General features: G+C 38.3%; 1 protein-coding gene across 1 annotated transcript; it reads left to right on the forward strand.

Annotated features, from left to right (window-relative positions):
* Positions 1–10766: 10766 nt before the first annotated feature.
* On the forward strand, positions 10767–11177 carry LOC144648392 (uncharacterized). The gene has a single exon (XM_078507968.1). It carries the CDS (start codon positions 10767–10769, stop codon positions 11175–11177), a length of 411 nt encoding a protein of 136 aa, XP_078364094.1.
* Positions 11178–15791: the final 4614 nt, after the last annotated feature.

Genomic DNA, 15791 nt, shown 5'->3' on the forward strand with positions numbered 1-15791 from the left:
TTATTTTGAAAAGGTAAGTTTAGTCAGTGTCAGTTCATTCATTCATACATCCATCCATCCATTAATTCGTTCATTCGTTTGATCATGCATTATTTATTTACTTTCTATGTTTTCGATATCAGACAGTTAAAAGTATCGGTATTGGTAATGTTACCAGTTGGCAATTTTTTTATTTATTTGTTTGTTTATACACTCGATTCGCGATAACTCAAACCTTCAAGGGGAATTGAAAAAAGGTTAGAGTTATCGGAAGCTGAGAACAAATGACTGGGAATAAGGAAAAAACGACGTTTAATTCGGTTTCTCTGTTCAAGGAAACGCAGCAAGAGCATAAAAAACGGCATGCCAGAATTTTTCTAACATTTTAAGAGGAGAATAAACTGACCCAAAAGACAATAGATCACTTTGTTGACTGTGTAAATTTTTTTGAACCGAACATTGTTGACCAATGCACAAACGTGTTTATTGAACGTACATGACATGGATTGCAACATGAATCGCGACCTAAAACAGCACTTAGAGCCTCTGGAAAACCCTTTGCTGGGCTTGAAACAGTGTGAAGCCAAGCAGTGTACTACAAAGACTTAATCAACCATCACAGAAGGAAACATTACCAACAGTCTGGCATGTCAAGTAGGAAGCCCCACCAATTGTACTTTTTTTCCATACTAAACCAACTCAACAGGAACATTAAACATCGTTTGCCTTTGACCACCTTGTTACACACAAAAAGGCTGTTTGTTATGCCTAACCAATCATGTTGAAAGGATACCATCTTTTGCCTTTAAAATGGCAGAGACCGCAATTCTTTTTCCATAAAAATATTTTTACTTCAAATGTAGGTCTCCTTTCTTATAGACTGTTTCCTAAAAATTTGGGCAACTTGCGAAAGTGTTTTGGGCAAATAGGTCACCACCACAGAAACAATCTTTCAGTAAGAGATACTAAAAAAAAGGCTCTTGCTTTTAAGACAAAGATCAACTTCCTGACATCCTCCGAGACCAAGGGCAGTCATCCTCAGAGTTTCAGTAAAAATATTCAATGGTGCGTAAGAAATCGCCACCTGACACCTAGGCACAAGGAAACAAACACTCTGTTGCACGGGCCACGCAACTTAGTCGATCGAACGTGGGAACGATCGGCGAGCTGCACACACTTTGCTTCCGTGCCTTCCCAGCGAACCAAATCACAACTGGCCCATTTTCGCACCCTAGTTGTACACGTTTGATTACCAGGTTATTAATACATGTACAGCTGCTGTTTTCTGTCCCGATCTTTTCTCTTCGCTGTATGATGAATCTCTCGTTCAGTGAGGTCGATTGATGCAGACTGTGTGGGTTTGTTTTTGTAGACAAGCAAAGAAAACGAAATATCGTTGGTGAATTTGTGAAAAGGTTTGAGACAGTGGTCAGTGTGGAGATTTCCGAAGGTGATAAACACACAGTGTGACACATGTCATTACTGTATAGAAACGTTGTGGAAGAGTGGGTTGACCATTCAAGAGCAGTTGCTGAAAGGAAAACATCCAATTTCGCTGCTTAGTTCAAGGAAAGGAGATAAAGATACGGAAAGACATATTTTGAGAAAGAAGCCGGGCCACTGATTACAGTTTGGTGAAACGTTAGAACCAATACCTATAAGGCCAAATCGTAAAATTCCGAAACATGCTATAGCTTGCCCAAATCCATCTACCATTGGGGGGTGAGGGCACCCCATTAAAATTGGACATTTTCAGTTTTTCAAATGTCAATTTTCCAGCCTCAGATCTCTCTTGAGAGTCAAATTCCCACCCTTAGCCAGGCCCTTTCCATGTTCCAAGATGGGGAGTGAGTAAAACTTTTCCTTGGTTGTACTGTTGTAGATGTCAAAATTCCTACCCGGAGGTTACACGGGGTACATACAAAGTCAAATTTTTGGTGTGTTGACTGCATCCCCATCATGGGGCAAACTATTGATAGGTGCATACAAATACATGCACTGGTCTTATAAACAAATCACTAATACCAGCTTGAGCAAAGAAGAGTCAAGAAATAATAAAAATTGGTATGAATAAATATAAACACACTTAAAGATCAGGTAACCTTATATACCATTCATTCACACTATGTTGTCATTAAATTTTCTGATTAAGTTTAATCAGCATGACTTTTTCTTATGAGCAATTTATTCTTTCCAAATTTGGAATTTTTTTTTTCAGTTGATACACGAAAAGAAACGGCTTAGTTCCTTGCCCCCAAGTGGGGAATAGGGCCAGAGAAAAGAAACACTGAAGAAATATGCTGCCTGACTTTCAAATAAATTATTAGTAGAAAATACCTTGCAGAAAAAAGGGTTTCTTTTACTCCTGCGGTTAAATTCCTTGAAAACTCATTGAAGTTAAGTACGTTTTTTAGGTCATTGTGCATTTCAAATCAAAAACAATTGTCAGAGAACTGCCACATGGTCTACATGGCCTTGGCATATCTCTTTCCAAGCCTCTCTCCCCATCACACTACTCGAAATTCAGCACAGCTGCCTAAAGGCCAAAACATTACAGAAAGCAACTGTAGGTCAAACATGTCTGAAGTTGGAGAAAGAATGCAGAAAGCTTGTCAGCAAAAAAAATCGGTTTTGCATTCAACCTCACTGGAAGACCTTAAGGCCTTCAAGTGGAGAAAACGTATCAAGGAGTGGAAAGCAGAAGCCCCTACTCTGTAAATTTCTCAAGAGCGTATCAAGCAATGCAGTTAGCAGCAAATGGGCATCAAGTTTGAAACCATTCATTGGAACAACTGGTGCAAAACTCATAAATGGAGGGAACCAGAGGATGTCTGCGGCCTAGCACCTGGTTGGCCTTTGCCTTTTTCTTGGCTGCATAAGGAAGAAGGTTAATTCGTTTTAGGATATATTTAAAGCACAAAACGATTTTTTTAAAATTATTTTTATGACATCTACACATCAGTATGTTACCTTTTGATTGCATTCATATCTCACACAACAAAACTGGCTTATGTTCCCACTTTTATGAAAACATACATAATGCACTTCATTGTTGCACTTGCTTTCGTATAGGCCAAGATTATCTCTGGACCAGTACAAAACTGTACATTTGTACTTAAACGTTAACTTTCTCACCTTAAGTGTCAATGCACAGACACAACATGATATTTTGATCAGATGCTCGATTTTCTTTTAAAATATCAGGGTTTCTCTAGACTTCAAAAACTTGGTAAGCCAACAGTTGAAAGGTAAGCCTCTTTCCATTGTCCAAACCCAATTGTCCAAAAACATCTCTATTCGCCACAATTTTCTCAATAATGAGTCTTTGCTCCGCTTTCAGCTTTTCAACAGGGAACACAGACAAGCAAACAAACTGACGGTTAAAATCATAAATGGCCAAAGAACATTACTGAAAGAAAACATTCCTGTGACATCGGTTCCTCTAAGGAGTGTCTTTCAGATTTCATAAATTTTCTCTTCAGTAATTTTACACGTAGCACATCACATCACACTATCTTGATTGGACATAATACTTCTACTTTTAACACTCCCACTCTATTAAGATGTGCAGGACAGGAGTTCAAAGAAAAGCTTGCGTCGCTGAATGTATTTTGCAGACAGCTTTTACCTCGTGGGAGCACTGATCAAAACTGGGGTCACATCACTCAATCCAGGAGGAAAACCTTGCAAAGGCAACCTTCCAGCTGTTTTCGAAGCCCTCTTTGGTGAAGCTCTTCAAGCACATGACGCTTTTGAGAATATTTGTGCTCGAAGTCGTGTACTTCAAAATCCCCACTGATGTTGACTGACGAAGATATAATAAACAAGTGTAATCTGAAACCAATCTCCTTTGCTTTCAAAGATATGTTTCGCATGAATACAAACGTTTCAAGACAAGCTATTAACACAAAATGACAACGGCGTTATAAAAGAGAGCCTCATTCAAAAAAATGCGGAAAGTGGCTTGTCTTACGAGGACCTTCAGCATCAGTACACACATGGTGGCAAAGAAGAATTGGTGGCAGTTTAGAGCCAAGCGCCAACACGAGCTATTCGATCCACGCCACGAGGAACAAAACAAACAGCGACTTTAGCCAAAATTGTTCATCATTTCGAAAGCAAATGATACAGCAGCCATTAAAGGACACCATTCCTCCACAGGGTAACACTTCTTAGCCAAAAAAAGCTGTTGACTGCGCTCTGGACAAACTACAATGTGAATTGAGCAATGAAATAAACAGGTATAGAATTTCCGCGTGACCTGCGTGTCTAGTACGTGTATAGCACGTAGCGCAGTAGCAATTGCCTGTCTTGTCATGTCTTCATTTTTGGAATTTTAAAACTTTTGGCGGATATATTTCCACTTCAGCTCGGTAAATTTTTTACTTTTTGGCACGTTCACATAACTCCATACAAATTGTGTTTCAAGCAATTTTTAAAGAATTCTGTCAACAGAAAAAGAAAGTAATTGTGAGTTTTAAGAAGAAGGGTTTTTCGGTAAAATTTCTAAATTTCTTTTTTAAAGTTGACTCCCAGGGAGAATGCAAAAGTCAAAGACTGTATGCAAAATTTCAAAACGAAATTACCGTCCCATTTTCAAGAAAAGCGAAGTTATGTCTCTCGAGAGGCCTGACTCAAGTAGCCATTGGCATTGCCATGGCAATGATTCTTTTACAACCAATTGTTGGGGTGTTATCACCTTTATTTCAGCATGAGATGTAAGGATGATCTGCTTTTTCCAAGTAAAATTGTTTTAATTCCAAATAAATTGCATAGAAAAAAGGAATAAACTGTTTCGAGCCACCTTAATATAAGACTTAATAAGACTTCATAAGACTTGCTGTCGGGAGTGTTTAGAGGATAAAACTCAAACATAGTTTCCTATTTTGGGGTGATGATTCTTTTAATTTCACTTCCTTTTTTGACCATGTTTTCATTCACTAGTTCTAGTTTTCATAATCAACACATTGGGTTACTTGACATTTTGCACTTTAGACAGTCACTTTTTTATAGTGCAAAAGCCCCCTTCCAGGGGTTATTTTCTACACTCTTATCGCACTAAACATTGCTTTTTAGAGAGGCCTTTTTATATTAATCATATTTTATTTTTTAATCCAAAGTAAATTGTAAATTACTTAACTTATATTGTACTTTTTAAAATTATCAAGACTTAGAGGCCTTTTTATATTAATCATATTTTATTTTTTAAATTCAAAGTAAATTGTAATTTATTTAATTAATATTTTACTTTTTAACATTGTCAAGCACCTTTGAACGTACGAAAGGGCGCTATACAAATGATTATTATTATTATTATTATTATTATCATTATTAAAGCAACGGAAAATAAGAGTTGAACTATGGGACAGTGTGGGCAAGGAAGTAGTGGAACATTTACCGGACGACATCGATGAGGACAAAGTTTACAAAATAAAGGACCAATTAGATAGAGAGAAACTAGTTGCTGCATTGGAGGATGGGAGGAAGTGGAAGAAAAATTGCCCCACCACTTGGAGTCTACATGCTCGTGTAAGGTACGCAGACTGTAAAGGATCATTCAAGTGCACTAGAAACGATTGCCCTTTTAAAGTGCAATATGGAGTGATCAACACCACACAGACTGAGAAAAAGAAGACTAGCGGAGAATTTCATTGTAAGGGTTGTCGCTTGATGGCTGAGTTTGTTCCCTGCTCTGCTTGTAGATATATAAGTCATGGAAAGAAATCAGCCAAAGTCTACCACTGTGGACAGCACACCTGTCCTGTGATAAAGGCACAAGTCGAAAACACAGATCAAGCGCATCAGATTCTAAAGGACAATCCAAACATCAAACCAGCAAAATTACAGTCTGCATGTATACTATCTACAATCTGCCAGCAGTGCGGTTGGCTCGACATAGAGAAGCAAGCCGAAGCAACAGGCAGCTGGGTTGAATTAAACATTACAATGAAGTACTTCAAAAATCATGCCTATCCAAACCCTGGAATTTCAACTATTTATGTCCACAATCAAACTTTTTTGCTTTCAGAAAAAATTAAAATGCAAACCTGCTTAAATTCTGGTCTTGCTGAGTCAAGGAAACAGCAAGGTTAGGGGCATTGTGGGATCCATGCCATTTATAGCACCCGAGGTAACAATGTTTATGATTTGTATGAAGATTATGTCAGTGGTTTCTCTACAAGATTTGCTTCATCAATAACACACGCCAAATAAGCCTGTGATAAAAATCATCTTTGAATATCTGAAGAAAGATATAAAAAGTCAAGCAATGGCTACAAATATCAATTTTTTTTCAGATGCGTGGAAACCACTTGAAAAGTTTACTGTTAATTTTTCAAGTTGTAATCCACTTCCAGCGAAGCATTCAAAGATACTTTTCAGATGGGAAATATTCATTAAACATTTTTGTGGACAAGGAATTTGAGAAGTCACGTCAAGTCCTTGCCGCCAAGCAGAAAAAGTTAGTACAGAAAGCTGGCATTTAAAGGTCACGATCGTTACTAACCACATTGAATATTATTATTCTGTTTGGCTAGAGTGTAACAAAGATTTCAGCTTAAAAAGAGACATAAAGACAATGGTCCAACATTTCACAGTTTGAAGGCAAACAGAAGTGAATTGTTGAAAGAGAACACAAGGCTAGTGGGCTTGATTGTTTATACTAAATGTTGCAGTTGACAAACTAGTTTTTAAAGTCCAATGTGTACATTGTCACTTGCTAATGTAAAGCAAGTCTCAAGGACTTAATTTTGCACCTGCCAATTTCCAAGACACATTTTGTACATGCAGATTGATTTCAAGAGGCAATATTATATAATTCTGTCCTTTCCTTGTATCACGACTTTCATGACTTGATAACAACATCGTATTGTTTTGATCTCGGATCAAAAATGTTAAATATTATCACGATCATTGCATCAGACCTTCGGAGTCTCAGGTTTCATTACCTCGTGCTCTGTCCTGTTCCCTCAATCTAATTGTAATTTCGTTTCAATCAAGTCCTCCAACAAACTCACCAGGAAAACGTGCAACACTCGCAGACACCTCGCCAAAAAACCCACCAAGACCAAACACAAGAAATATGATCCACTTGCACTTCTGCCGTTTATGTGCATCTCAAGTTGCTCAAGCAGAGGCACGAGCTGGAGATCCGCAAACACAAACTCCAGCTTGAATTGGCTAAATTATCCTCACATGCCATACAAATCATCAAGCAAGCCAACACAGCGGACAAAACGTCAAAGTCCATGGGCAATCTCAAAGCTCCCCAGAAGACCCACTTTCCCCAGCTATGGCCACACATCTTTGCTCCAGGTGAGCCACAGTTATTCTCAGAATTATTGCTACCAACTATTTCGCAGGCTATATGGCAATTCTCCAGCAGCAGAAAGACAAAGATTTTCCCTATGATGCCCAACTCAACCATTTCCATGACTTTATGGTTTTCACCTGCAGTTACAAGTAGGTCAGCTGTCTGCTCGTTTCACTATAAGGCACTCTGGTCCATTGAGTTGGGCTGCGTGAAATGGGGAGACTCTTTCCAGTCGCTGAAAGCCAACCTCAAAACATCATCGCTTAAGCCAACATCATCACTTATGCAAACCTCAAAACATTATAGTCTTTTGAAAATTTCTTACAGATATGAATTTCACACAAAGCCCAACAATCTTACACCGTGTGCCTACCAACTTCCCAATACCTCTTCAAACATTTGTGGTATCTATCCAGACAACTTCAAGCTAGATAAACATGAGCGATCCCTGCTAAGTAAAGGACTCTTGTATAAACCAAAAAGATCTTAATGTGACGAGTACCCAGCCAAAGTAAATTGCAACTACTTTTGTAATTTGGTAACACTGAGACCTGTGATGATGATGAGTAAGGTAATTTTTGTTCAAGATCTGAAATTAAAGTACTAAAGGAATGGAAGAGAAACAAAGAAGAGAGGAAGAATAAGCATAAGGAAGAATAAGCATGGTTAACTGATCAACTCCTTCACACCAAAAACAGGAGCTGAAAGCAATGAAGCTTCATTTTCATGCTCAGTGATATAAGTAATCACAAAGCTCTCAACCTCACTGGTTGATAGTCCTTGATGAAACAGATTGCACACAAGAAACGCTGGAAAAGTAATTCATTTCCATTGTTCCAATTTCAAACCTCAGGGATCTGAAAGACAGATGGTATGTAGTCTTACAGAAGAGCGGAATTGTTCTACCTTCAACAGAAATGCCTTCATTGAATCTCAAACTATTGTTCAAATTGGTTCAACAGCTGCGATGCATACTGCTTGGTAAGGATAAAGTTAATTTAACTGACAAAAAATAACTACTTTTTGATATTAAGTCAAACATTAATTTTTACAAACATTTTTCTTGAGACAAAATGTTATATTGTTAGTTTTTACCTGTTTATGTATTTCAAAATCACTGTTAATAGAACTGCACCAATTATCTCATTTTGGGTTTCATGCCAATTGCTTGAATCAATAGATTGTGAATAGTCCTTTTTACAGTTCACGGCACCATCTTGGAACAGTAACCACGCAAACATCATAGCGAGGCTGGCATTGACCCCGCGGTAGGTTCAAAAAGATGTTTTGGTAGCAATTCAAGTGTGAATCGTCTTTCTCATGCGACTTTTCCCTTCAAAATGGTCATCAAGTATAGAGACAAAGAAATATCTTCACTGGAAAACATCCAAAAGCTTAGGGTGAAAGATCTCAGAGAAATCCTGAAGTCTAATTCAGAACTCAGTTTTTCTTCGAGGGAAACATAAAAAAGCTGGAAAGCAAAGTTTTTGGGAACAAAACTTATGTGAAAGCGAATGTCCTTCCTTCTATGAAGAAAACGCCATACTGAGTTATTGTTGAGTTGTCACCTACGTGTGATGTATTGCGCGTGGCCTGCACTTGCCCCGCTGGTCTTGGACTGCATGGCAAAGGAAAGTGCAACCACATTGGAGGAGTGCTCTTTGCCATTGAGGATTTTACAAGAAGAGAGTTGCAGAAAAATCCTGAACCATTAACCTGCACGTCACGACTCTCTGTCTGGGTTGTACCTCACAATCAAAGTGTTACAGCAAAGCCGCTGAATGAAGTTCTTATAAGGAAGATAAGATTCGGCAAGAAGAATATTCGATCGCAACCAAAGATCATCAAGTTTGACCTGACGGCTCCACAGCAGCATACTCGTGACGAGGAAGGTTTTAAGAAGCTTTGTGACAACCTTCAAAACTGTTTACCATCAAGTTCTTTTTTCATGTTCCATGACATCGAGTCGAAATGCGCAGGTGCTGATCAATCAGATTTTAATGAAGAGGAGGGGGGTCAAGAGGTCCAAGAGGGCACACCCTTCACTGACAACTACGATATTGCTACCAATCGATTTCGAGAGATTGTAGATGAGTATGTATCTAACATGACAGTTACTGACGAAGAGATCAGAGAGACTGAAACACTTACAAGGGGTCAGAACAAAAACAAATTTTGGTTTGAGAAGAGAAAGTCAGTGTTGACAGCTTCAAATTTTGGAAAAGCTGCCAAAACCAAAGTGGAGCCAAGTAACAAACTTAAAGCTATGCTTTATTCAAATTTCACCACAGAAGCTGTCCAATATGGCATTGAAAGCGAGGAGAAAGCTGTTAACCTTTACATCAAGGAAATGGAGAAAGACAAAATAAATGTAAAGGTGGAAGAAGTTGGTATTTTGCTATCCAAGGAGAAGCCCTTTCTGGGAGCAAGCTTGGACAGAATAGTGACCAAACTCACCACAAAGGAGAAGTGGGGGATGGAAATTAAGTCCTCATTCAGTAAAGCAGGCATGACAGTTGAAGATGCTTGCAAAAGTAAAACCTTTTTTTAGAAAAACGAAATGATGGAACAATTAGAAATGAAAGGAACCATGACTATTATACTCAAGTCCAAGGACAACTGTTTTCTGCTTCCAGCTTAGACCTGAAAGGCATTTAGCTAAGACTGCTAAATGATTTATAAGACACGGGAGTAACAAATTTTTACCGTATATGACTGGTGTCCAGACTTTTCTCTTAACAGTACTGCATGGTTACAAAGCAATTGCTTGGTGTCGTCCATGATCCTCTGTAGTGGTTGTGCTCATAATCTTTCCATTCAAATTTCATAGTTTTCCACAATAGAGTTTAGTACTAAAGACAACATCTTGTCAAAAGAGCATCTCTATTTGAAGAAATTAGAAATTTGAGTGAAGAAAAGCTTAAAAAGGTATTTTGTACTATTTTTGTTTCAGAAAGCACTTTGGTCTCCTTGTGGTACTATTCTTTCTGTGATGAGCATTAATGTGGTGTGAACAATACTCTGGAATCCCTCTTGAAGAGAGTCAACATCTTTGTCACTTCCTTTGTGAAAGAGTATTAAAAAGTGGTGAAGCAACCACAAAACAGAGAACTATGTGACAACACACTTACTTATTGTTTAAAGACGATGAGTTTAAATACCGTCACCCAGCAAACCCGCAATGGGTTTGTGCTTTAGTTGTTGACAATATGCTACATGGATATTTTGCCATGATGTAGACTTGAATTTCTAGCCAGTCAAATGCAGTAGTTTTGTGTTCTCTTTATTTTATGCTTTATGCTATTAAGGTTAATAAATATATATCAGTTTGTTTCATTTGTTTGGTTCCTTGATTGCTTCTTTGTTTATATAAAGGTTTCTAGTATGGCACATTTGTATTACAATTAGCAGAGTATTTAAATAAATAACTTATTTATTAGTAGAGCTTAGTAGAGCAAAGGTGATGTGATGTGAGATGTGGAGGATTACATCAACAGACATCGAGCAGCTAGACGTTTTCCACCGAAAATGTCTAAGAAGAATCCTCGGAATATTCTGGCCACACACCATCTCTAACTGTGATCTCTATGAAAGAACTAAGCAGAGACCCATCTCAGAAACCGTGAAAGTCAGGCGATGGAGATGGATAGGTCATATCTTGAGGAGGGAAAAAGACAACAATTGCCGAGTTGCTCTCACCTGGACCCCTGAAGGTAAGAGAAAGCGAGGAAGACCCAAGATTTCATGGAGAAGAACTGTGGAAGGTAAGCGTAAAGACCTGGGCTGGACTAGCTGGAATGAGGTGGAACAGCGAGCAAAAGACCGTGAAGGATGGAGGACGTTTCTGGGAAGCCTTATGCTCCAGTCAGAGGAGCAAAGAGGATGAGTGAGTTATTTTGCTGCATTAAAGCAGTAAGCTTGTTACTAAAATGAAAACCCATGAATCTGGAAATGAAGCTGAAAAAAGAGTGAGCTGGAATTGAACATTGACAATGACAGTTATTTTGCTGTATTAACATAAATGTTTATTCCTTTATTAATCTGTTTTTTGAACAAATAGAAGCAGCAAATTACTACTGACATGTATTTTAAGAGTGAACTACTTTAACCATTTTTAACATTTCATTTAACACTATCTTTTTAAATTTTCAGTTCAGAGTAAATGTTCCCTGTGTCAGCACCCAGACTCAGAATAAAAACCTTCACAAGTCACCATTAAACTCCAAGCAGGAAATTCAGGTAAAGAGAGTTGATAAGTGATGCTCCGATTTGAATGGATGGAATATAGTTGCCAAATGTTATTAATTTAAACTGAATGATAAGTGTGGCTAAAGGGAGTGTGGTGTATACAGAGCCGTTAACCTGATGGGTATAGTGGTAGGGAAGAGGGCTTTTAGGTTTGAGTGGCTTATAGTGTTACATAACAAGAAAGGGTTATCCCAAAGAACAGAAGGTAGATATGAATCGGGGTGGACAATGTCTTTGTGTAAAAAAGAAATACGCAATTTGCTTTGTTGTTTACTGCGTGCTAAACATCTTTTCCTGTTGCAATTTTTTAAGATGGAAGCAATAAAGGAACTGAGCAAGTGCAATCCCAAAGGGCATTACTACATAAAGGGAGATGGAACAGATGTTAAGGCGACATTGCAGGAGTCCATGCGCAAGGTGTGGAATGGAGATGTTGATCTTTTGGATGGAAAGTTGCAAAATCTTATGACAGAGTATGACACATGGATATCCACAAGTCAAACCATAACTACATGTTATGACATCAGATGGATGACTTTGTAGCAGCCTTAGCAACAACGGCTGCCCTGGATGAAGTCAATGTTTCTGGGTGGTGGTCAGCGTGAAGCAGTGCAGACTTTTTGAGTGAAATTTAACAACCTAAGTACGTCTACTGAGATTGTGAAAGGCCTGAACTGGGATATTGTTGAGTTCAAGACACTGCTGGAACAGGCATTTGTCTTCAAGCAGAGGATCAATGATATCATTGCAAATTTTAATCCAGTGGTGCAACAAGTACCAATATAACCTAATTGGAGGCTGTGGGTAAAAGAATCGCCTGGGTACCTACAGCACCTTCGGAATCTTTTTAAGAAGAAAAGAAATTTGTGCTACACATATACTGGTATTAATGGTGGCAGACGAGCAGCGAATCACTAAGCCTTAAGCCATTCCCATTCAGTACGTTCCCTACAAAGGGACTTAACAAAGGGAATCCAAGAACAAATGACCAATGCTCATCTCAAGGTTGTTGGTAGGTCTAATTTTTCTTGATTGTGTTATTTAGATTCTTAGGTACTTGCAAAAAAGGATCAACTGTTTTATACACAAGGATGGCAATGTTTTGTAGCTTTTGTAGCCGTTGTTGGTACAGACTTGGTAGACCTGTGTGGGTCTTCGATTGGGATTTTGAGGCTGCCCTGAGTGCACATTAAAAATGCAGTGCTGCCTTGAGTGCCCAAATATGTGCATACTCACATCCCACACAACTTCCAAATGCATACAGTGCTTGCTGGCTTGTGCAACCTGTGTGATGATTTCAGCCATTCAAACTTAGATGCCCTTTGTTCCTTAAACAAAAAGTTGCGAGCTTGAAGGGAACACAGGTAACGTGGATCAACCTTTTGGTAGGCATTCTTCCTACAAAGAATTGTGTCTGAGTTGTGCCATTGGGAAAACATCACACCTTCTATGATGTCTGCGACAAATTGTCACCAGTAAGAGTGGCAGATGCTGTTGGTACTCATTGGGAGTACATTGGTCACCTACCTCAAACAAAAAAAACGGCCAATTATTACCAGTTTGTCCAAAAGAATCTCAAACCAGTGAGTGTGTTGTGGTTGTGGACTACAAGATGAAGCTGGAGCTGGGCATGATGATGTGGGATATTCAAAGGGAATGGAATTTTCCTCCCCATTTATTTATTTGTTTGTTTATTTATTTATTTACTAGTATTTATTAACTACTAGTCTTGTTTATGTTGTTTATTGGGTACAGAACACAGTAAAAGTATAATTCCCAAGGCACTCTACAACAGAAACCCTATTGAAAAGGTTCAAAAGGAAACAGTTCAGAAAACAATGAATTTCGTGGTGAAGATATTTTTGCCTATAAGGAGAACACTCAAGATTTAATTGAGAAACTTCTTTTGCTTGAGTGCCTGGACTATCAGCTGTCAACAAGCGGTAAGCTTGAACATTGACAAGAACACTTATTTTGCTGCATTAAAGCATTAGCTTGTTACTAAAATGACAACCCATGAATCTGGAGAAGCTGAAGCTGAAAAGGAGCTGAAATTAAACATTGACAATGACAGCTATTTTGCTGTATGTCTATTCCTTTATTAACCCGTTTTTTGAAAAAAATAGAAGCAGCAAATTACTACTGACATGCATTTTGAGAGTGAACTACTTTAACCATTTTTAACATTTCATTTAAATTGTTCATGTTTCATTCACAAATAACAAACAAGTTACATGAATTGTCAAGATACAGTTTGATATTTCTTATTGATAGATTTCTTGGCAAGACACATGTATTAATGCATACAAACAGGACCGTAACGAGCAAGAGGCAAGCGAGGCACTTGCCTCGTCTAGACTTTAACCCGAAATTAAAAAACAAAATATGTTTTGTTGGGTAAATAATCCCAAGTTGAACAAGATTTATTTTCTCAAGATCAGAACTTTTAGATTTCAAATTTTTTTGAAGGGCATGCCCAAAGAGCCCCCGAGCAACATCTTGCCTCGTCTATGGCAAAGGGCTGGTTACGGCCCTGACAAAGGAGAACACTCAAGATTTAATAGAAAGACTTCTTTTGTTTGAGTGGGTGTGTCGTGTTCATAGATAAACACTGCACTTTTATAAAGAGTTTGAACACTTCTGTTACATTACATCCATTGTTGATTTAGTGTTTGATTTATGTCTCTCGGCTGCCTGCTCTAGGTGTTTCATCATTGTAGATATTATATTTCTTAAGCATGTTTCAGTGGATCAGAGTCACATGTTTGAGGAGTGGCACATAGTTTAACTCTGAGTATTTGGAGCTATTTTCTTTGGAGTTTCTCACACTCGCTGATATATCAGATTAAGTCTTTTTTCTATATTTTCTTTCCTTATAGTTTCATTTATTTTCATTTAGCTTGTCATTTCGTATGCCTTTTGTAACACAACAATCGTCTATTGATTTCTAGTTTTTACCGTAAGTGATAAACAAGTGGCTCACCCTATTCTCCAATAAATCTTGTTGAATTGCTGCCTGCTGTGCTCCACTTTGGTTAAGCTGGCAAACTCTGGTGTACAAACACTCACGTCCACAACATCGGGAACGCAACAGTGTGGACTATCAGCTGTCAATAAGTGGTAAACTTGTTACTAAAATGAAAACCCATGAATCTGGAAAAAAAAAGAGTGAGCTGGAATTGAATGCTATTTTATTCCATTAAAAGCCCTTTGAAAATACAATAGACCCTTCCACGGTTTCTGACGCCATCTTGGTTGGGGGGGGCAAACACAGCAAAATTTACAGTAAATGTATGGGGAAAATCAGGAGTTTGGCGCTGGATGATTCGAGGACCGTTGATGTGAACAATTTATCAACGTCAAACTACCAATTTTTCCAATAAATTTACTGTAAATTTGCCGTGTTTGCTCCCCAACCAAGATGGTGTCAGAAACCGTGGAAGGGTCTATCAGCAAATTACTGTCTTACTATGTGTATTTTGAGCTGCTTTAAAGCTTTAATCATTTGTTCGTGTTTCATTCACAAATTAGAAATTAGTCATATAAACTGTAAACATACAGTTTATTTATTTTATTTATTAAATATGCAACTAAAATGCTTTTTACCATCTCTCATCCACTGTCGTTCTCAAAGTGCATTGCACACTTTTGGGGGCCCACACTATTGATGTTACGCATGAAAGATTTTTGTCATTCGACGGATGATCTTTTGTTATGGATTCTGGGACAAAAACGAAAAAGTAACAATCTGTCACAAACTACGTCGTTAAATAGACTGCTTTTGGTTTGCTGTTGCAGCAAAATCTAATAATGTTCAAAAATAAGCGCAAATCATGAAACTGCAAGCGGCCAGCTGGCTGAGATATTCGTAGTCACATGCGTACATTCTCTAATTCCGAGCCAGCAGACTTACTTAAAGAAACAAAGCGTAAGCAGTCTTTACAACATGTTGAACAACTGGAAATACGTGAGAAGATACAGACATTACCACTAACCTGAATGCCGAAACACTGCAAACTTGAGTCGTCTGCAAAAACAGCTGACATCTCGCACCTCGCACATGCTCTCGGCTAGTACTTCGTTTAGAACAAACAAATATTCCCTCTGTTTCATCAACATATCCTCCCGGTGAGAATGATCAATAGGATCAATTGACCACACGTCCGAAAATGATTGTTATGAACATTCTCCGGGTCATTCCTGTACATCAAACCCAGGTCCCTGTCGTCACACCTGCCGAAAGGAAAAAAAA

This window comes from Oculina patagonica, chromosome 4 (genome assembly GCF_052425735.1).
Source record: "Oculina patagonica isolate OP01 chromosome 4, crgOcupat, whole genome shotgun sequence".
In the NCBI taxonomy this organism is placed as follows: domain Eukaryota; kingdom Metazoa; phylum Cnidaria; class Anthozoa; order Scleractinia; family Oculinidae; genus Oculina; species Oculina patagonica.